The 23,161-nt window shown below is 45.1% G+C and overlaps 1 protein-coding gene across 2 annotated transcripts; it reads right to left on the bottom strand.

Moving 5' to 3' along the window:
* Positions 1 to 210: 210 nt before the first annotated feature.
* Positions 211 to 21,783, bottom strand: LOC311111577 (epithelial splicing regulatory protein 2-like). 2 transcript variants are annotated; one of them, XM_084154335.1, is made up of 17 exons: positions 21,632 to 21,783; positions 21,309 to 21,461; positions 20,685 to 20,813; positions 14,358 to 14,471; positions 13,661 to 13,775; positions 13,462 to 13,563; positions 13,026 to 13,080; positions 12,355 to 12,465; positions 12,058 to 12,190; positions 11,796 to 11,838; positions 10,742 to 11,043; positions 7,860 to 8,090; positions 7,464 to 7,662; positions 5,648 to 5,852; positions 5,004 to 5,199; positions 2,381 to 2,480; positions 211 to 1,743 (listed from the first exon to the last, which is right to left on the bottom strand). In XM_084154335.1, the coding sequence occupies exons 2-16, from the start codon at positions 21,438 to 21,440 to the stop codon at positions 2,391 to 2,393; spliced, it is 2,157 nt and encodes a 718-aa protein (XP_084010461.1). In that variant the 5' UTR covers positions 21,441 to 21,461; positions 21,632 to 21,783; the 3' UTR covers positions 211 to 1,743; positions 2,381 to 2,390. The 2 variants fall into 2 exon arrangements, with proteins under 2 accessions (XP_084010461.1, XP_084010460.1); XM_084154334.1 differs by lacking the exon at positions 2,381 to 2,480 and having other exon boundaries at positions 21,632 to 21,712.
* Between the last annotated feature and the right edge of the window lie 1,378 nt (positions 21,784 to 23,161).

Raw genomic sequence — 23,161 nt, 5'->3', positions numbered from 1 at the left:
ATGTGCCATTAAAGAGCCGAGACATCTTTTGCGCCACTAGTTTCCCAATTCAATCCAGTGTAAAAATACACATTTCATTGGTGCATGCCGCCATACATACATAAACGCTTTTCACAGCAAAAACCAAGTTATACTAGTTATAAGTACTGACTTGTTCAATAGAATTTCATTGATTTAGTTCAGAACAAATTAAGGCTGTTTAAACACTGGGGCAATAAAGTTTCATTTATTTATTCAAACAGTTATATACACATACAGTTATAAATTCATACAAGTCAAGTCTCAAACTTGCTTAAAAGAAACAAACAAAAAAGTCCCCTCTGCCACCAGAGGTCAGCCAGGCCTCAGAGGGGGCTGGTATTGCACTCTGGGTAATGTAGGCACAGTGAAGATGAGAAACCAAAGACACTAGTGTTCTCAGCAGCCCAGTCACAGGAAAAGGAACAACTCATTCACTTTATTTATTTTTTAAACAGTTTGTCGGTCCAAAACAAGGGAGAATCGAAAGCATGCTGCAGAAGACCGCGGTTTTCAAGAACAGTCTGGAAGAAAACTAAAGAGATGGCACAGAGATCTACTCTCTTTAAAGGATAAATGATATTGCTTAAAGATTATGCAGACCAACAGCCAACTCTTTTCACATTTACATTTGAGAGTTTATTTTGGATTAAACAAAGAATCAATATTTGTCATGCTAGTATACTACAGAACTATATGAGACTCTGGCTACTTGAGCCTTAGCCTACTCTGATTAGAATGGCATGCCATACATAAATGCTTTTTACAGCAAAAACAAAACACTGTTACACAAGTAGTTGTCAATAAGTGCATCACCCAGCATGTTACTGTGGCTCTCACTACTGTACATAGTGGCCTTGTCTTTTCTAGTTCTCCAAAAGCCATGCCAGGGAGTAGTGGAATGAGCATCTGATTTCCCTTCTGCTATCCAGTACAATAGTAGTTTCAGTTCCAGTCAGTCTATATGGCTGTTATCTATTATCACACTGTACAGGTCAGCATTGGAAGGCACATCATTTACGACACTAACGTGCATACAGTACATACGTAGTGTTTGAAGACATACACACATGCATACGGTAGGCTACATACAGTAGTGTTTCAGACTGACAAACCAGACAGGGGAATAGATATTTTGTTTGGAGGTATGAACATCTTATATAGTGGGGTTGTAGTGGTCATTTTGCTAAAACAAAGGGAGACGTGGTTTCATGCTTTAGGTGAGTGGTAAATATCATTGTCATCGTCGGTGGATGTTATGGAAGTATTAACACAAGGCACTTCGAGCCAGACACACAGAAAGGATGACGTGCATCATATATAAATATGTGTACAACCTAGTGCTGTGGGGAGAGGTGTCTGTCGGTCTGTGTATGAATGTTGAGAGGGAGCGTGAAAGAGGGGGGGGGGGGGGGGGTCGGCGGATTGTTTGTGGGGAAAAAGAGGTGTGTCCATCAGTAGTGGAGGGAGAGGGCGAGGGAGTGACGAGGGAGAGAGAAACGGTGTCAGCAGTTGCGGTCCTCGGCTCATCCCTCCATGGTCGCGGTCAGCTGGTCACGGTCAGTTGCAGCACACCAGCAGGTGGACGGGGAGACCAGACAGGGGGTGGTTGGAGCGCTCGGCCACGGCCCGCCTGGCTGACTCCTCGCTGGGGAAGGTGACCAGGGCCTCGCCACTACGCTGGCCGCTGAAGTTGTACAACAGGAGGATGGAGTCCGGCTGGAGCTGGAGGCAACAAACCACAGGAGATGGAGGAGGGATGTAAAGAGGTGTGGAGCGAGAGAGAGAGGGGATAGAAGCCACACCGCTCAGTCATTAGCACCATCCCAACACCAGGGGGCCACAATCAGGCAAAGGAGAGAGGAGATCCTGCACTGATCAAACCAGTAGAGTTAGAGGAGATCCTGCACTGATCAAACAAGTAGAGTTAGAGGAGATCCTGCACTGATCAAACCAGTAGTTAGAGAAGAGATCCTGCATTGATCAAACCAGTAGTTAGAGAAGAGATCCTGCATTGATCAAACCAGTAGAGTTGGATGAGTCAAAGACGAGAAACCACAGGCCAATGCAATTCCTTCTAATGCATGCTTCCCTTTAGAAGAGCTTCAGTCCAAAAGCAATCCCCTGATCAGTCTGTGGGAGCAGGTTAGCAATTGTGTTAATAAACTCAGAAAGAACACCACTAGGGTAGCACACTCAGGTCAAGGGCTAGATAAATAGTTAGAGAGGAGAGGAAGGGAGATAGAAAGAGAGAGAGATTCACTCTGGAGCACACTGTTGATTTGGTGTTCGGCAGGTGGACTGGCAGGCAGGCAGACGGGGGGGCCATGCGAGGTACAGGGGGTTGAGGGTGTTAACTTACCTTAGTCTCCCTACAGACAGAGCCACTCTTTGGGCTGGATCAGACTCCTGGTCTGTCCCTGACTCATCTGAACCATGCTGCTGTAGTCTTCAGGAGAGTACTACAGTGTAATGAGTTTCACAGTCAGACAGGTGGACTCAGTAGAGCATTATATACACACACACACCACATAAATAAACTCACAGTTTAAAACCTAGATACACACGTTTTAAATGTAGATACACCACACTACAAGTCCCCAACAACTGTCATTGGAACATACATGCATACACTATAAGTGTAATGTATGTAAGACACCAATCAGAACAGTTTCTCACCCAAACTGAGTGCTCAGTCAGAGATAGCACAACAAGTTTATAATTGAGCCAGATAGCAAAAACCAGGGGATAATCAGTCAGGATGAGATTACAGTGGTTTAGCCAAGAGTCAGGACTGAACACAGCAACACACACTCTTTAGCACACACACACAGCGTATGACTGAAAAGCCTTACAGTAACTGGTCAGGTGATCTCACATGCTGGGAACTTAAGAGTTAGCCCCAAGGAAAACACATACCTATGACATTAAAAACCAGCAGCAACTTTTCTAAACAAACCTTTAAGAGCACAAAGAGACCCAAACCCTTTTACAAAAACATCCCAGCCCCATCCCTGTATCCTAGAACACCTAATACACCTTGCCCAACCAGCCCAGTCAGTCACAGTACTGTGAGAGTTCAGTTCATACCTCCTCTGTAGACTCACTCCACCTACTCAGCCAGTCAGCCAATGAGGGAGAAGTAAGAGAAGGGGAGAGCACAAGTGCACACGTGTTCCTTATTGAATATGCAGCACGGCTGAACCATGCTTGGTTGCAATAAAGCATTCTGGTAGCTAATATATGAGCATAGTGACTGGTCAATGGTGAATGATGGTTTGCCTACAGGCTTGTAGTTAAACATAAAGCTGGTTTTGTCATGAGGTGGGGTTATAGTTTGGGGAATTATACAAATATGCTATTATGGAATAAGAAGGGTTTGGACAGTTTGTCCAGGTATTTCTTAAATTAAAAATTTTGGGGGATTTGTGTGTATTGTTAGGTATTACTGCACTGTAGGAGCTAGAGACATAAGCATTTCGCTGCACCCGTGATAACATCTGCAAAATGTGTACGCGACCAATAACATTTTATTTTTACAGTTTATGTAACACAAGTCAGAGCCGCACTCGCCCCAAACCAATTTAGAGCCCCATCTGACACCAGGACAGATTTTTCTCCTCAACCCGACTCTCCCGCATAGAATTGTTCCGAGAGCTGATCTGTGACCCACCCAATAACATCAATTTTATTGTTTCCATTACTCCAGAGTAGTAGGCCATTATTCCCTCCCTGCATGAATTCATTTGTTTGCATGTCTATTGAACATTTGGATAAAAGGAAACCAAGCCGATATCTTTTTATTTTTACAATTGACAACTCAAATCACTCTGAAACAAGGGCCTTCTAATTAGCCTTCTTACCTAATGAAAGCCTTTAGCTGACAAAACTCGTGCAGCACCTGTTTCCACGATGGTGTATTTCATAACCTTTATTTTTATTTTTCCAGTTAGGTCTATGTTAGACATTTTTGCCTGAGCTACGCTATCCAGGGAAATTACACTTGGCAACATATTCCAGCACCACACAATGGATAGTTCCCTGATCCACTGCGTGCATGGCTGGTAGCCTACATGTCTGTCTCACCGCTCACAGAACGGAATTCTCAACACAATAAGCTCCTGGGTTTGTAAAAAAATATTTTATCTTGATTTAAAATGCTTCCGACCCGCAATATAATTGTTCTGAACCGCAAACCGACCCATGGGTTGAAATAACGTTTTCATTGCTCCCGCTAGCTGATTTTTTTGCAGGTCAACCGCGGGGAACCGACCCGATGCAGGACTCTAACCGACAGCCCCTAAACCCTGCAAAAACTAGCAGAACATCCTGCTTTGCTATTGGCTGTCACACACAGGCACAAACATATACCCGCATCAGACAGAAGATGTGGTATGTTACAACGCAATGTTTATATAAGCCCCTTTCAAACAGCCTGTTATTTACCACTCAATTGCAGGTATACTCCTTTTATACATGTCAGTGGGTAAATGGCAAATTGGGAGGGATGGGGGTGTTGTTAAACCATGGGGGCTGTTTGCATTTCAAATTAGGGAGGTGTTAAAACAATGGAAGTGTTAATGAATTTACCTGCAAAAAGCAGAAAACCAATCACACAGACCCAATACCTGTATTTTGGTTACAGCGTCTGAAAATGCAGGAATCATGACTAGGTTTTTAGGTGGCTTTTAATTTGCCATGTTTTTACCCCCTACCCCTACAAAAAGCTGCTATGGTAAAATAGTGGGATCTTAGTCTGTATATGAAAAGGGACAAAACACACAAAAAATAGTGGCAAAGAAATCACCAAGACACACATTAAACTGCAATGGAGATTGAGGAGTGGGACTGGGGAGACTGGAACTAAGGAGACTGGGGGTAGAGGGAGGGAGGGACTGGGGGTAGAGGGCAGCAGAGACTGTTTTAGGGGACTATGGAGGGAAAAGGAGAGGGTTAGTAGTGGGGGGTATATTGGGGGTTCTGACCTGGTATCCCTGGAAGAAGCTGAGGATGTCTTTGACCCCGGCATTGTAGGGCAGACCCTGCATCCTGACTAGAGCGCCGTGCTGGGGCATCATGGGAGAGGCAACATGGCCTTGGGCATGGGGCTGCTGGGCCGCTAACGCTACTGACCCTGGAGGAGATGCAAAGTAGCTCACCGTGGAGGGAGAGACTGGGGGGCTAGAGCAAGAGAGAGAAACAGATAGTTTTTTTTACTTTGGAAGCAAGTGTACATTATCCAGAATATGTTGGGTATTGATTTTGACACTGGAACATGGCACTTTGAACTGCATACACACATGACACAAGAGGATATACAGTTCATATTGACAAAACCCCAGAGGGAAATGGTTGTGTGGTTTGTACACTAAGCTGGGGTAGTATTCAGTGTAGTTTACACTAACCTGGGGTAGTATTCAGTGTAGTTTACACTAACCTGGGGTAGTATGCAGTGTAGTTTATACTAACCTGGGGTAGTATGCAGTGTAGTTCATACTAACCTGGGGTAGTATTCAGTGTAGTTCATACTAACCTAGGGTAGTATTCAGTGTAGTTTATACGAACCTAGGGTAGTATTCAGTGTAGTTTATACTAACCTGGGGTAGTATTCAGTGTAGTTTATACTAACCTGGGGTAGTATGCAGTGTAGTTCATGTTCATGTTCATGTAGAGCTGTGCAGGGTGGTGCTGTGGGGGGTAGTAGGCCAGGGTGGGGTGGGGGCTGTGTGGGGGCTGGGGGGTTCTGGGGGTGGCCAGTAGGGGGGGCTGGTACAGAGCAGCCTCAGAGAGCATGGCAGGAGAAGGGAACGCAGCATAGGCCGGAGGAGCCAGACCTGGGGAGAGGACAGAGAGGGAAGTTCAGAATTTCAGATACAGTAACATTCAACTACACAGGAATATTGGATCCTTATCATAATCTCAATATTATTACACCATCATAACATTATCATGCCTAAGCCTGCACATCAAACACTGAACCATCATACATTTACATTTTAGTCATTTAGCAGACGCTCTTATCCAGAGCGACTTACAGTTAGTGAGTGCATTCATTTTTCATACTGGCCCCCCATGGGAAATGAACCCACAACCCTGGCGTTGCAAGCGCCATGCTCTACCAACTGAGCTACAGGGGACTACAGCTCCATGTGCCATACAACATCAATCCAATTGATTTATAAAGCCCTTTTTACATCAGCAGTTGTCACTAAGTGCTTATACAGAAACCCAGCCCAAAACCCCAAAGAGCAAGCAATGCAGATGTAGAAGCATGGTGGCTAGGAAAAACTCTAGTTTTTCATATGATTGATAAGACTGTATATATTAGTCACATAAAAGCCTCAAGATAGTATCCTACTCAGAAAGTTGCTCCAGGTCTGTCCTTGGTGCTGCCCTAACCCTACAACATAAACACACTGAGGGACTGAGGGACAGCGCATTTATACACAAACAGGCTGTATGGGTCTGTGGGCCACATTGACACAAAACACAGTCAGATGACCTTGTGGGCTGAGGGTGGGTTTGCAGGTACACTCCCCTAACCAATCTGGCAACTTAAGTGACCTTGTTAGGCTGAAGGTTGCCACGTATTGTACACTCCACTACAATCTGGTAACCTGAGTGACTGGTCACCAAACTGGCAACTCAAGTGACCTTGTGGGCCTGAGGGGTTAACAGGTGGACTACACTCCGCTCACTAACCTGGGAACCTGAGTGAGAGTGACTGACCTTGTAGGGTTAAGGGTTGCCAGCCAGGTAACGTACACTCATCCCTACCCAATCTGGCAACCCAAGTGACCTTGTGGGGATGAGCGTTCTAGGTACACTCGGCTACCAACCTGGCAACCTGAGCGAGGGACTGCCATAACTCCAGGTCAAACCAGTGAGATTACAGTTGATGTCAAACATGAGGTTGAATAAAGGGGAAAAAGTCAACAGCAAACAGAAACCGCCATTTGAGTAACTGCTCTCAAAGTGTGGCCATCAGAATTCACAACAGCCAATGGTGACACCAGACGGAATTCACAACAGCCAATAGCCACACCAAGAGCATGCACTGCCTTCTAGTGATATGATAAGCAGGAATCTAATCTCTATAGCAACAGGGCACTAATAGAACAAAGTACACTGGGATAGACACCCACTTTAACCGTGTGTATGCAAACAAACCCTTCATAGTTTTAATTGGTGTGTTACACCACCCTACATTATACAACTAATATGGAGGGCATAATTACTACAGCTGACCCTGCCTGTGTAATATGTTCCCTGAACAAACCATTAAAAAGGCATAATCCTGACTGAAACATGTCCGTTTGAATAATAAAGAAGCATTTCTGAAAGCTACTTCCGCTGTCCTCGCTACATATTCTCTGTTCTACGTGATATGTTGTAAAACATCAATGGGACATGCAGTGATTCAGCTAGATCTATTATAGACTTACAGGGTAGTTTGCAGGGTGGAGGGGACAGGCCGCTGCGGTTGAGTGTTCCTCCCATCAGGACGAAGCTCATCTCCTCAGTAGAACACTGGAACACCTCCACATAGCGATCCTTCATCATCTTCTTATGGCACTTCTGGGCCACCATGAACGCCCTGTCAGCTGACTTCATCTGGATGAAGGCGTCACCTGAGGGACGACCCTGGAGAGGAGAGGGAGGTTAGAGATGAGAAAGATGGGCTGTTGGAAGGGTTAGGGTAGGAACTTTGGTTGCATCTCAATAGTGTAAAGCTGCTTCCGATTCCTCGGCTTGTACCCATCACTTCATCTGCGCTAAGTGTTTAATATAAGATGGGTGAAAGTATCATGGCACAAGCGCACGTGTGTGTGTACCAGTACCTGTTGGTTGAGCACCATATGAACCCCATGTGGTTTAATATCAATAGTGTGTTCTCCCATGAACTCCAGTATATCCTCTATAGCAGCGGTGTATGGTAGACCTCGCAGACGGACACAGTCCCGCGTGCTGCCAGTCGCCAGGTAGGGGGGTGTGGCCAGGACCGGCATGGGGACCATGGAAGAGGAGGGCAGCGTGGAGATCAGAGGGGTGGACATGTACCGGTTCAGGACCTAACAGAGAGGGCAGAGGTCAAAAGGTCAGACGACAAAGTCGTGTTTCTCTGTTGTGTTGAGTCATGTTGATCGTCATTTACAATAAGCTTTTATCTAATACAGTCAAACTAACATCTCTGGTGTCACGACACAAGCACCATCCTCCAGCCAACTGACTCATGGGGACCACATTCTATGCTGTGTCACGTATAGTCCTTCTCCAACTTTAGTCATGTCTTACGCTGTAAATACAATACTCATTGCACAACATGTACAGTAACACTCATTTCAGACGAAAATAAGAGGACTGGTTAAATATGGAGAAAGAGGTTTATCTCCAGTAGTTCTCCTTTCTAAAGAAATGACCTCAAGTGACAGGCAGTGCCTGGAACACTGTACCCGTTGGACCTCAACTGTACTTCTAAAACGCTCTATGCATCTCTACCTTACAGTGACTGTCTACTATAATGTAATTGTTGCACCGTGGCTGCAGTACAAGGGAACAGCTTGATGCATCTCTGATAGCAGGATAAGTAGTAAAGAAACAACCCCATTAAGTCCCTAAACACCACCTGCTGCACCTCACCTGCAGTACTTATGAACATCTCTACATTCTACTACACCATACCTGCTGCACCTCACCTGCAGTATACTACACAAACCTGCTGTATACTACACCATACCTGCTGCACCATACCTGCAGTATACTACACCATACCTGCTGCACCTCACCTGCAGTATACTACACCATACCTGCTGCACCTCACCTGCAGTATACTACACCATACCTGCTGCACCTCACCTGCAGAATACTACACCATACCTGCAGTATACTACACCTCACCTGCAGTACCTCACCTGCAGTATACTACACCATACCTACTGCACCTCACTTGCAGAATACTACACCATACCTGCAGTATACTACACCTCACCTGCAGTACCTCACCTGCAGTATACTACACCATACCTGCTGCACCTCACCTGCAGAATACTACACCATACCTGCAGTATACTACACCATACCTGCTGCACCTCACCTGCAGAATACTACACCATACCTGCAGTATACTACACCTCACCTGCAGTACCTCACCTGCAGTATACTACACCATACCTGCTGCACCTCACCTGCAGAATACTACACCATACCTGCAGTATACTACACCATACCTGCTGCACCTCACCTGCAGAATACTACACCATACCTGCAGAATACTACACCTCACCTGCAGTACCTCACCTGCAGTATACTACACCATACCTGCTGCACCTCACCTGCAGAATACTACACCATACCTGCAGTACCTCACCTGCAGTATACTACACCATACCTGCTGCACCTCACCTGCAGAATACTACACCATACCTGCAGTATACTACACCTCACCTGCAGTACCTCACCTGCAGTATACTACACCATACCTGCTGCACCTCACCTGCAGAATACTACACCATACCTGCAGTATACTACACCATACCTGCTGCACCTCACCTGCAGAATACTACACCATACCTGCAGTATACTACACCTCACCTGCAGTACCTCACCTGCAGTATACTACACCATACATGCAGTATACTACACCATACCTGCAGTATACTACACCGTACCTGCTGCACCTCACCTGCAGTATACTACACCCGACCTGCAGTATACTACACCATACCTGCTGTATACTACACCATACCCGCTGTATACTACACCATACCTGCAGTATACTACACCCTACCTGCAGTATACTACACCATACCTGCTGTTTACTACACCATACCTGCAGTATACTACACCTCACCTGCTGTATACTACACCATACCTGCAGTATACTACACCGTACCTGCTGCACCTCACCTGCAGTATACTACACCATACCTGCAGTATACTACACCATACCTGCAGTATACTACACCATACCTGCTGCACCTCACCTGCAGAATACTACACCATACCTGCAGTATACTACACCATACCTGCTGCACCTCACCTGCAGAATACTACACCATACCTGCAGTATACTACACCTCACCTGCAGTACCTCACCTGCAGTACCTCACCTGCAGTATACTACACCATACCTACAGTATACTACACCGTACCTGCTGCACCTCACCTGCAGTATACTACACCATACCTGCTGTATACTACACCCTACCTGCTGTATACTACACCCTACCTGCTGTATACTACACCCTACCTGCAGTATACTACACCCTACCTGCAGTATACTACACCCTACCTGCAGTATACTACACCCTACCTGCAGTATACTACACCGTACCTGCTGCACCTCACCTGCAAAATACCATACCTGCTGCACCTCACCTGCAGAATACTACACCATACCTGCAGTATACTACACCATACCTGCTGCACCTCACCTGCAGTATACTACACCATACCTGCAGTATACTACACCATACCTGCTGCACCTCACCTGCAGTATACTACACCATACCTGCAGTATACTACACCATACCTGCTGCAGTACTTATGAACAGCTCTACATTCTACTACACCGTACCTGTCAGACCTCAGCTGCAGTACTTATGAACAGCTCTACATTCTACTACACCGTACCCGTCAGACCTCAGCTGCAGTGTTTCTGAACAGCTCTACCTCATAGTGACTGTCTACTACATCGATAAACAGTGACTGTGCTGTGTTTTACCTGTTGGACCTCAGCTGCAGTGCTTCTGAACAGCTCGATGTATCTCTTGCCCAGGATCTGCTTGTGTTTCTTCAGGGCGTTCAGGGCGTACTCCTCACAGGAGAACAGGACGAAGGCGTCGCCTGTGGGCCGCCCATCGGGGTACTTTACGAAGAGTAGGCCCTCGCTGGCGTCCGTCACGGGGCTGTCGGCCCCCAGGAAGGTCAACACGTCCTGGGGAGAGGCGGTGAAGGGAAGACCCCTCATCCTGATGATCACCTGGTTCTCCTTGGACAGGAACTGGGCCACCTCGTTGGATGTGCCTACAGTCACACAGAGGGAGAGGAAACGGAATTAACTAGGAGTTAAAAGTTCACACTTTAGCTAATTACTTGGTCCCTTTTACATGCAGATTATTCTGAGGAGTTGATTGTTGCCACTAATAAATAAAATGATCAAATGCATTACATTACTTAAAATACAAGAGTAGACATTAAAACAAGAGCAGTGAGTCAGAGTCTAGGGCCGACAGTATATGCCGGAAGTACAATGTTTTGTCAGACATTATAGATCTCCAGTCGTCTGGCTAGAGTCCACAGACAGACACTAGTCTCTCCCCTGCCCTCTCTCCTGTATCAGCTCTGCTCTTTGTCTATTCACACCCCCTTTGTGTGGCCCTGAGCTGGGCCTTTCACTGGCCGCCGGGAGGATGAGGTGAGACACTGTCGGCCAGGGGTAAAGTTACCTTCCACCAACTAGCCTCTGAGGGGTGAGAGAGGGGAGGGGGTGAGGCTCACAAAGCGCCTTTCATTCCCCCAGGATAAGCCAGAGAACCGGAGCGGTACAGGGCAGGGGAACAGGGCCAGTTCCTCTAGTCTCTACTCTATACTCTCCGCTCTGCTCAGGAAAGAGCTGCTGTTTGAGAGGCAGGGGGGTCTGTCTTGGGTCTGTCTGGGATATGGGGGGGGAATGTAATAGAAAGCTACACTACCACACACTAACAGAGAAACGTTCAACATGGCTTCATAGGAAGCAAGGGAAGAGACAGGGAAGGGGGAAAAGTCTGAAATCTGACCTCCAGCGATCTTGAGGAATTCCTCTCCTGTGGCTTTGTAGACCTGTGAGGATGAGAGGAGACTTTTAGCAACTCTAAATGGCCTTTCATCTGACCAATGCAACATGCACTGTGTGCTACAGTTGGAAAGCATTACTTTTTTTCTCTGTAACAGTATTGGCTGGATAGGTGATGCTGTAACGGTATTGGATCCATAAGTGATGCAACAGTAATGGTATGGCTGTGTTAGACGTAGGGGCTGCTGTCTTAGACGGATGCTGACCTCAATGTATCTGCTGCCCATGTGGTGTTTGTGTCTCTCCAGGGCCAGGTCTCTGTGCTCCTGGTTGATGAAACGAACCAGGGCTTCACCGTTCCTCCTGCCCTGGGCGTTCAGACAGAGGGCCACACCACCCCTAGAGATACACACAGGGAGAGGTTGGAGGAAGGGTAAGCACAATTTGACCCTCTATGGAGACAAAGCTGCATGTACAACTTATTGTGGGTGTTAGTCGCCCATTCTCAGTGGAAACATGGCTTAATCACATGACACACACACAGTCATGTTTTAGTAACGTACTTGGCGATGTTGAGGCCCTTGAAGAAGCGGGCGATGTCCTGGTCAGAGGATTGCCATGGCAACCCTCTGGCTCTGATCACTGTCTCACTGTCCACTGGTTCGGTCTTACTGCTGCAGGGGACAAACCAGAGGCACGGTCAACATGGGGAATGGTGTTTAACTGTTACACACTGAACTCACACAATGCTGCATGAGACAACAGAGAGAGAGTAATGTTCAGAAACTCTTTGAAGACAATGTAAATGGCTTGAATAGTACTTCTATATTGTTAAAAAACCAAAGTGTTTCAGTAAGTCGTCTTCATCAAAGAGAGACATGGTAAAAATTGGGACTTATGCAGTTTAACAGTCTACTTCACACTACTCTAACACAGCAACACAAATTCCAGGGGTTGTCAAGGCAATGGGTATTGGACACCGTAGTGGGATTTGTGTGGTGCTACTGTATAGCCAGTTGAGTACTTAATGGCAAAGTTGGAGTGGTTTAATGACACGCTTGTGGTTTCTCTTGTTGCTGTAATCAATGCTAAGAGCCTGGCTCTGAACATGGGAGGGACGGTTAGGCTTCAACTACAGTAAACACTAAACAACAGGTTTAGTATAGAGACGTGGCCACACAACCTCATGGTTGAATGAGGTAACATTAAGTCGATGCACTGAGAATATACATACCATGCTCCCGATTCAAGCTTGTACTTCACAGCTTCAAAGCATGAGAATTTGTGGTCTGGAAGAGATTCAAACACTAATTAACAATACACATCAAACTTCTATCCACATTTACAATCAAAAGTACCATACTGATAAAAAAATCACTTCACATTAGGCTTGACATTGGATCTGCCAACAAAAGCCAATTGACTTCACTTCTATTCAGACTAAACAATACAACAAATGTTGTTTTTAGTGTTGCTCCGCGTTGCCAGGTTGTTTCATGCTCAACAGGTCTGGCCTGCCAGCCTGCAACTTCAGCAGCATTCCTGTTAGCCACCTAGCCTAGAGAGATTGACAGGGCTGTGGGGTGGCCAGGTGGGACTGGCACAGACAGAGAGCGGGGGGAAATGTGGGCTAAAGAGAGGGATAGCAAAAGAGAGATTTATAGACGTACTGTATGGCTCAGCCAGGATGTGCAGGGAGAGCTGGACCATACTCCTCACCTCCTTCAGCCCCATCACCTGCTCTGACAGGGGAAGTTCTGGGATGCACACATCTACACACAGGTAAGGATGGTTTATCTGTCATTTGTATAAGTACTAGGAACATCAAAAGTGTTGACTGACATTATATTGAATCTAACCCTGACTTACATTCTAGCATAGAGGGCAGTGTGAGGTCCTGGACCTGTCCAACGTTGGGACAACATTTGTGAAACTCTTTCCTCACATCCACAAAGGAGTAGAAACACTCTGGCAGGACCAGGTTCTGAAACACACAACAGGTCGTTCAGTCATTAGTCTATTCAACATTCACTGAATAGTAGAATACTCTGTAGACAGACCTCATGAAAATAAGGGATAATAGGAGTGACGCAATGAAGGAGGGAGCCAGGTATAGGCGGCATAAAGAGATGAAGAAAGAGGGGATGAGATGAAAAGGAAAGTGAAAGAAAAAAGAGAGGACAGGACGCCATCTCCGGATGATTGTGTGGATAGCTAGCATTCCTGTGCAGATTATGACATGTTACTGCTCAACACAAGACAAGCACAGGAGAAATACTGCTAACTGTGACCCAGGAAGTACAACTTACACGTGTGGCTAACAAGGTCAAATGTAAAGAATATACACAAACAAATACCAAAGACTCAATATCTGGACTGAATTATAGCATTGTGCCTCCTTCACCTAAACAAAGTCCTAGAGACTGATACACATAATACCTTTTCCATATACATGTTGGAAATTCCTCTAAAAACTAGGTCAGTAAATAAGGGCAATTATATTTTCTAACAAAATGGCTACATTTCCCCTAAATGGTAGGTTAGAAGATCAAGGGCCACTCAATACCTTCTTGGAGGCCTCAGGGTGAAGGGCCTGTCGTATGATGAGGGGCCCGTCGACACACAGTGTGTAGGAACTTCTGCCCAGAGCCTTCACCTCTGCTGAGACTGACTGCTGGAACTGTAGGGAGAGAATGAAGAAAGATACAAGAGGAGAGTTATTGTGAGAACATACAATGAGTCAAACACACACAACCAAACTAAAGTATGACTTTACTTTGTTGGTTATCAGCCAAGTAGTTGCCTGTGGTCTTTTAGAGATTCAGTGTAAACCACTTGTGGCCAGCAGACAAACATGGGAGTGCCAATGTCACCTCTGGAAAACCACAGAGTAACACAGTACTGATTAATTCTGCTCTGCTGCAGCACGCTACTAACTACATTTACGTCATTTAGCAGACGCTCTTATCCAGAGCGACTTACAAATTGGTGCATTCACCTTATAGCCAGGTTATACCTTATAGCCAGGTTATGCTTGATTTGTTTTCAAATAACAGTGCTCAGGGAGTTCTCTCCCATAAGAATTAGCAGTGTTTCTAACCTTTAACACTTTAAATAGGCCAAGTCTTTAAATAAGCCCACTGGTACGAACAAGTTCCCTGAACAGGTAGGTTTGAGTTTTCTGGGGGATCAACAGGTAGGGAGGCGTCCTGAGATTGACGGATGTGAACGCTACGTTCTGTACCGTGCGTGTGTGTGCGCGCATCTTATAAATGGGGAGGGGGGGGGGGTCCAATAGGTTTTTTCAGGTGTTTGCATAGCGAGGAAGCAGACAAGGGATCGTGGTGCTAATCAGCACCTGGATCAGGGACTTCACTTAGCAGTTAGACCAACTGTCACGACCAGACCAAGATGAGACAGGACAGGTGAAAACAACCAACCCCAGCCAGAGAAACCAGCCACTGCTTCGCTTCCTATAAACAATGTTCGCCAATCACTAGCCCCTATAAAAACACTCAGCCAATGACCAAGCCCCGCAGCAGTGACTCCCAAATAGGTATGTGTTTAGTAATCATCACATTTAAATGGGGCCCATTACTAGTGTTGTGTAAACTTTACTGGTGTCTTTGAACAGTCAACAGACATAACGTCTCACCATCACCTCAACCAACAAACTGACCTCTCCAATTTGCCAGTTGGTGCTCCAATTCCATTTCTAGCTAGGCTGGCTTCCTTCTTTGAGGATATCATTTTGGTATCCTGTCTATTAGGGGAGAGTGGGGTAAGTTGAGCCAAAAGGGTAAGTTGAAACGCCCTTGTTTGTAGGAAACCATACACAAAATGTATCATTTTACCAAATATTGAGGAACCAGTCATAATTTTATGGAGTCTGAAGGGAGAAACCACATGGAAAATGTGGTAAGCAAGTTAGGTAAAAAAAAAAAAAAAAAAAATTCACCAAGTCAAATTAATGTATTGTGTTAAGAGGTTTAATTTACATTTTAGTCATTTAGCAGACACTCTTATCCAGAGCGACTTACAGTTAGTGAGTGCATGCCATTTATTTATTTTTTAGATTCATACTGGCCCCCCGTGGGAATCAAACTCACAACCCTGGCATTGCAAGCGCCATGCTCTACCAACTGAGCTACACGGGGCTTGTATATAAACCACAGTAGATCATTTTAAGATTGTTCTATACATCAGTTGGGGTCTCTATAAGCTTCAATAGGAGGTCCTAAATCTAGCACGGAAGCCTCTATAATGCAAATTCTGTTGTGTGGTGTTCCGCAGGGCAGCTGGCTGGGCCATTATTGTTATCACTAATGATATTCCACTGACCTTTAATAAAGCCTGTGTTTCTATGTACGCTGACAACAACAGTATACACGTCGGCTACGACAGTAAAATAAATAACTGACACCCTTAACATAGAGCTCCAGTCTATGAGCTCAAGTGTTTGTTAGGTGAGCTCAAGTGTTTGTTAGGTGTTAAGCCAAAAAAGCCATTTTGATTGTGTTGAATTGTGTTTTGGAAATAAAGATGGGCATGGTTTTAAAAAGGTAGTGGTAATACTTCATTCAGTACAGACATTTGTAGGCGGCTTAACTTACCCTGTTTTGCGGCTCAATTTACCCCATACCCGTAAGTTGTGCCAAGAGACCACTTCTTTTCCCAAAACTAATATTTTCATGAATTCTGATTATTTCCAAAGATACAACATCCTGAAATATCTAGATATCTTTGTTAGAAAACTATTTCCCTTGACGGAGTGATGCTGAATATAAAAAAAATGACTAAATTTACCCCACATCAAATAGGCAACACTACTCTCAAATTCATGGTTTGTTTAGCTACTACTTATCCCCTACAAGCTACAGTCCCACTGAGAGAGGGATACCATGTTATCTGTCCAGAAGATCTAAATGGTCGTTAGTGACTAATTGTCAGTCAGTCAGTGAGGCTAATTTCACATGGCCACTAGCCATATATGACATCCAGCCTTCAGACAGTACGAGTGTGTTGCTGCTGGTGTGTGTTAGAGCATGCTCCACACGGACAGCCAGGAGATATATACACAGGGCCATGACCTCTCAACCTCAACAGCTGGCGACTCAACTGCCTGAGAGAGGAGCCATGGGTGCTGTTAAAGTAGGGCACACCGTAGGAAAATGATTGCAACGGAAAGCTTAAATCTGTGACCCTATTGGTCAAGTGGTACCTCCCCATTTCAAAAATGTTTTCGCCCTACTGAACATGACCCCTGCCTGGCTCTCACTAATCTACATGAGGTTATGGAGTTCAACTTGAGGGAAATAATTATGTTCATGAGGGTCTCTATTTCAACACACTGACCGTTACCCACAAATACCATCACACAGGACAAAAAAACACTAGGCCCCCTATACCATGATCATATGCATTGTATTGAGACAACAAAGGAGAGTTTTGTTGAACCCTTCATCACTCCATCTATCGTCTACAGCTATCCTGAACCTATCAAACCCTAAAAGGGATGAGATGGTTGAGTCCTCGTGGTGACCGGGACCAGGATACTGGGTTATTGATTGACAGGTCTGTCTTGCCACGTGGAGCTGTGGGATGCCATGCCACTTCAGGGCCTGGTGTGTTACAGTTCACCATGCTATGATAACATCTGGGTTAGGGAAGGACTGATACACACAGGAAGCTCATTGGCTGATGTGGGCCGGTCAGATAGGCCCCTAAGACTACTGACTGGCTTTCTCTGAAAAGACTGTCTGCCAAGCTTCCAGAGGTCAATGTGTCATCATCTGGGAGCCATGACAGATGATACACAGTGTATGTCATAGGGTATCAACAGATAATGTAATGTATCTGGTAACATCTATGGTATAGAACCCAGTCATTTAAGTAGTCCCATAGATAATAGGACAAGCAGGAACAGACCAGGATGCAAAGGTAGTTGTGTTCAACCTAATGCATGGTGAGTGAGGTGTGGTGTTCGTTTGCTTGCGGCTGTTTTCACAGCTATGCAGCCCCGCCTTGCACAATCAGCAGCCGGATTAGGAATAGAAACAAATGGTTTAAAGGAACTAAGCGACACACCCTGTACTCTATCCGCTCTGCCAAACTAGCATGCTATTAGAGCAAACATGTCCAACAGGACAGGCCTAACAAAGGGAACAGGTACTGATAAATATGACAACACTAGCAGCAAAGGTTAAATCAGAGAAAGTACCAGACATTAACTCAATAAGGCAGTCAGAATAGGAAATGTCAACATGCTACAAATGAGAACATGTGCATAGACGGTCACTAATCTACCTGACCAGGCCAGCCAAACCATTCATTGATTACCATTGGTTTCATTTTCCCCATTGGGAGGGCGGGTGGTTCTCTGCTGCACTGTGCCATGGGTGAGAGTGAGGTAGGAGTTGACCCTTGAACCATCTGTGTTTTCTCTTTGGTATAAGCTATAGCTGGTGTGTTTGCATGGTGTTGAGGCCGGGCCCATGGAGAGGAGTCGAGCAGGGGTGGTGGTGAGGCTCACGATAAGGTGTTAGGGAGTACCAGGCAGTACTCATGGCTAGGCCTGTTACAGTCACACCACTGTCCCAGACTTGTCATTTTATGACTGGACTGTGGAGATTAGAGGTTTACAATCCTGGGTCTGTATAGGACCCTCTGGTTTGTTCTCTACAAGGCACAATGCTGTTGGAGAATGGGAAGGGAGAAGACCAAGGGAGAGTTTTATTGCTGCTGGCCCTTTATCTTTCATTATCTGCCTCTGCTGTGCACCTGCCCTGCCCCAGTGCCTTCAGAACCTGGGAACAGGGTGACGCTGCCCCACCTGTGAGAGAGACCTAGCAGCACAGAGAGCTGAACACGCTTTGCTCCAGGCTGCCTGGCACAGAGCAAGTCAGAGCCTGTGTACTATCACTGCACTGATCTGAGGCTCTTCACACTAAATACTGGCCCTAATAAAGGGAGGCCCTAAGACTGACTGGGGTTCAATGAGTCCAAACCACAAGTGTCTTCCAGACAAACCCATTGATCTGAGAACAGCTAAGAAACTAGAACAGGATTCTGACATAAAAAAAAAAATACAAAAACTCAATCTTAGGGAGAGAAAGTTGTTGATATGTTGAATGGAAGGCAGGCTACAAATCCACAAGGAACAGTAGTGTTTAAAGTCCCCCCCCCCCCCCCAATGGAAAGGGTGCAGCCCAGTTCTAATCTCGATTGCCATTTTTCTCCGACTGAATAAATCTTTCACCAAAGAAAACAAATCTGCGTCCTTGGCTAGGCTGCTCTGGCCTTATGACATTGTCAGGTCCACTGAGATATGGTCTCTGCCAGGTTAGTTAGCTATTCCTACCTACAACCCCAAAGGCAGTCTCTCCTATGACTCACATTAGTTGAATGTAGCTTTATCTCCATTCCTCCACTGACTACCTGGCTTAAATCAATAGACACAAATGAATAAACTAAACCTGACCAATGGCAAGAGAAAGTGGCCCAGCAGACAGAGGTAAGCCAGTAAAAAATGGATTGTTCTGGTTAATCTTTAAAGGGTCCACAGACTCACAAAACAAACTGGAATTGGTACGGCTTGCGGGTAGAGAAACTCAAACTACAGATTACTTCAGCAATCAGAAATCAGCAGTGAGAGAGCATCTTGCAGTACGGATCTACTCTAAATCTATATTGTGTCACAAGCCACAACCACAAGAGCACTGTCAAACTCAGGGACCTTATTGCAAAAACATTGTTGTTGTTAAGGAAGGATTGATCACTTCAGCGAACCTGCTTGTGCTTGTTGCATGGGAGAGGACCACAGCACTGAGTCAGACAGCATCTCTAAACCATAACCCTAAATCACTAGGAGAGCCTGGTAATATGGGGTTTTCAATTATGAAATACTGCTGGGGCGGGGACGGGGTTCGGTGTAACTCCCTACCTACAGAGTGCATACAAATACTCTCAGCACTGCAGGCAGACAGAGCGGTTGAAAAACAAGTTTGGCAACATAAGCCCTTCTTTTGTCAAAACATACCTGGGGAGGTGGAACGTGAAAACACATTCACATCCTGGTCATCATAAACAGGAACAGACTGCCTCATCTCACAACTACCTGGCCTGAGAAAACAGGTGCTAGGCTATGGCCAGGGGTCTCCCTCACTCCCCCTCTTTCTCTCTGTCCGTCCTCTCTGCCCAGGAGGCGTGTTTCTTTGCGTTCCCAGGTAAACATTCAGTCTTCCAGATGTCAGCAGCTCGCATCAGTCTGGGACAAGACTAGACCTGCTTGTCTCCCCGTCCCTACCTCAACCCCACGGCAGTCACTGCTTAGCCAAGCAAGCCTACTCAAACCAGCTTCTACACTGGGCTGGTCCCAAATGGCACCCTATTCCCATAGGGCTCTGGTCAAAAGTAGTGCACTATAGGGAATAGGGTGTCATTTTGGATGTAACTACTCACTGCCTGTCAAAGAGCTTAATAGGCCAAACAGCAGCCAACCAATTGGAATAATTGTTAATGGTCAGAAACCTTTCAGGGGTTTCCATTCGCTGAGAAAATCGACACACCTTAACATTTCCCTAAAGCGTCACCATCAAGCTTGTTATGTCCTGTTATCTCCCTCCAGGCGGTTGGCGATGTTAAAGACCATTTGAATGCTGTCAGTCTTATCATGCATGGTTGTTTTTGCCAGTTAAAGTTCAGCCATTATCATATTAGAGATTTGTTCAGCATCTTAAACTTTTCTTTGGAGTCAGTTTTAAAATATTTAAGTCTTAGAATGCAGGAAAGCAAAGGACAAGACTCGAGATTTTGGTCCTAAACAGGAATCTTCACTATTGGGCCTGAACAGGAATCTTCACTATTAGGCCTAATCAGACAAAATGAGTCTCACCTGTTGCAGAACTTTGTCCAGAGGTTCGGCCTTGTAGAGTTCGTCCACAGACAGCCCAGTCTCCTCTTCACTCTGGTCTGTCAACTCTAAAGTATCGGGCTTCACAAGACGTCTCTGAAGTTTCCCAACCTGTGAACGGAATCGGTGTTTCACCACGGCATGTGCCACCCATTTTAGTTCTAAACTACAGAGTACAGCTTGGTAAAAACGCAACAACTAATTTCCCAAGTCAGTACTAAACATGACAGGCCCATTTTATGAACTCACCGACTATCAAACAAGCAGTTAATTGTCAAACAAGCAGTTAATTGTCAACGCAAAGTTGCCAATGTCAAGGCGTTGACATATAACCAAAAAGGTACGCTTTCTTTCATCCTATATTTAAAGCATTTCACTGAAATTACATCTGACACAGGTGTAGGCTACACACCCCCAGCCTATCGGTTGGTTTAGTTGAGGCCCATATGCACACTTATCTTTTAAAACTGTGACCCACAAATATTTACAGAACGCGTACCTTTGTTGATTAATATATGTCAGCTGTCAAGTTAAAACATGAGTCCACTACTTAGACACAAAACACTAAAAAGAAGAAACCTTTACAACGGTTGAGAAAGTCCGTACCTTTTTCTCATGTAGATCCACAATTTGCCACACCAAGAGAATTATTTCCCTCTCATCCGAACCCAGTTTACCCCCATTTGCACCAGCTGTTGCCCCAAAGAACACCACCAGAGTATCACTGTGCGAAGCCATCAGGGACCACAAGGGTAAAAACTACAATTAAAAGCAAAGATGAAATAAAAATAACACGAGGGTTCACCTTTTTCCAGTGATAAGGAGCAAACAAAAGGTCTGGAAATTCAATTGAAGTCAAGTAAACGAATAGGGGGAAAGAAAGATTATTTTCAAGAGGACACGAAAGAGATTGCGTTCAAAGACTCTACCTGATCAAGTACTTGAGTGTGTTCTATCCAGAGATACTGGTTTAACTGGTAAAGAAAGTTGGAAAAAATCCGTGTTTTCCTTCACGCGAACTCCATGACAAGCCCTGAAGTTTTTTTTTCCTCTTCCTCGCAATTTTTACGGAGTTACCTGTGTATAGTTCAGCCTCTTACTTTCAGTCAAAGCTCCCAGGGGAGTTGGCCTATTGGCCGCTTGGCAAAGGTGAGGGCGGGACATAGCGCACCCAATACCTATGTAACCTAACCTGATTGGTGTAGCACGTTTGAAGGAAGTAGTAGCATATAAGTATCCCGCTGTTCACCACACCTTTGAAGTAGCAAAGCACCTAACGCCTCGAGCACACCAACAGTGTTTTTACGTTTTGGTACACCATAAATTAAGCTACATTCAAATCAAAATCAAATGTTATTTGTCACATGGTTGGTAAACAACAGGTGTATGCTAACAGTGCAATGCTTACTTACGGCCCTTCCCAACAATGCAGAGAAAAACAAAAATTTATAACAGGAGGAATACATACACATAGACTAACGATAACTTCACTATATACACGGGGTACCATTACCGAGTCGATGTGCAAGGGTACGGGGTAATCGAGCTAGATATGTACATATAGGTAGTGATGAAGTGACTATGAATCAGGATAGATAATAAACAATAGCAGCAGCATATGCGATGAGTCAAATGGGGGTCAATGCAGATAGCTATTTGGTGAACTATTTAGCAGTCTTATTGTATGTGGTAGAAGCTGTTCAAGGTCTTGTTGGTTCCAGACTTGGTGCATCGGTATGGCTTGCAGTAGGGTAGCAGAGAGAACACTGCGTTTGCCTTGCAGCGTTGCTTTGCAGAGGCAGTTGCAGTTGTTCTGTGTGGTGCATTGGTTCGATATATCCAACGTATGCATCAAATTGTGCGTAGACTTGACAGAAATTGTAACAAAAGGTGAATGTTGAACTTTTGTTGAACACATATCCAGTAAAAATGTTGGATTACATATTTAAAAGGTTTGACTGCAGAATTTATTATGCAGCATTGATGCAAGGACGGTGTCGGTCTGATCGAGGCGTAAGAGTTTCACTGCCAGTTTATGTCAGTGTGTGTGTACTGTGTATGACAATTTATATATATACAGTGAGGGAAAAAAAGTATTTGATCCCCTGCTGATTTTGTACGTTTGCCCACTGACAAAGACATGATCAGTCTATAATTTTAATGGTAGGTTTATTTGAACAGTGAGAGACAGAATAACAACAACAAAATCCAGAAAAACGCATTTCAAAAATGTTATAAATTGATTTGCATTTCAATGAGGGAAATACGTATTTGACCCCTCTGCAAAACATGACTTAGTACTTGGTGGCAAAACCCTTGTTGGCAGTCACAGAGGTCAGACGTTTCTTGTAGTTGGTAACCAGGTTTGCACACATCTCAGGAGGGATTTTGTCCCACTCCTCTTTGCAGATCTGTGTTTGATGTGCAGGCTTAGGCATGATAATGTTATGATGGTGTAA

This window comes from Coregonus lavaretus (assembly GCF_964263955.1).
Source record: "Coregonus lavaretus genome assembly, chromosome: 37".
Taxonomy (NCBI): Eukaryota; Metazoa; Chordata; class Actinopteri; order Salmoniformes; family Salmonidae; genus Coregonus; species Coregonus lavaretus.
The sequence above is the reverse complement of the archived record's forward strand: the minus strand, read 5'-3'. Positions and strand labels throughout refer to the sequence as shown.

What these genes read in the sequence shown, in the direction of transcription:
- LOC311111577 (XM_084154334.1), bottom strand. Translation starts at nt 21,440, where the DNA reads ATGGCTTCGCACAGTGATACTCTGGTGGTGTTCTTTGGGGCAACAGCT. An exon ending in AAGCTTGAATCGGGAGCATG is followed by an intron (nt 12,466 to 13,025) that starts GTATGTATATTC and finishes TGTCCCCTGCAG; the next exon opens with CAGTAAGACCGAACCAGTGG. An exon ending in AAGGGCCTCAACATCGCCAA is followed by an intron (nt 12,191 to 12,354) that starts GTACGTTACTAA and finishes GTGTATCTCTAG; the next exon opens with GGGTGGTGTGGCCCTCTGTC.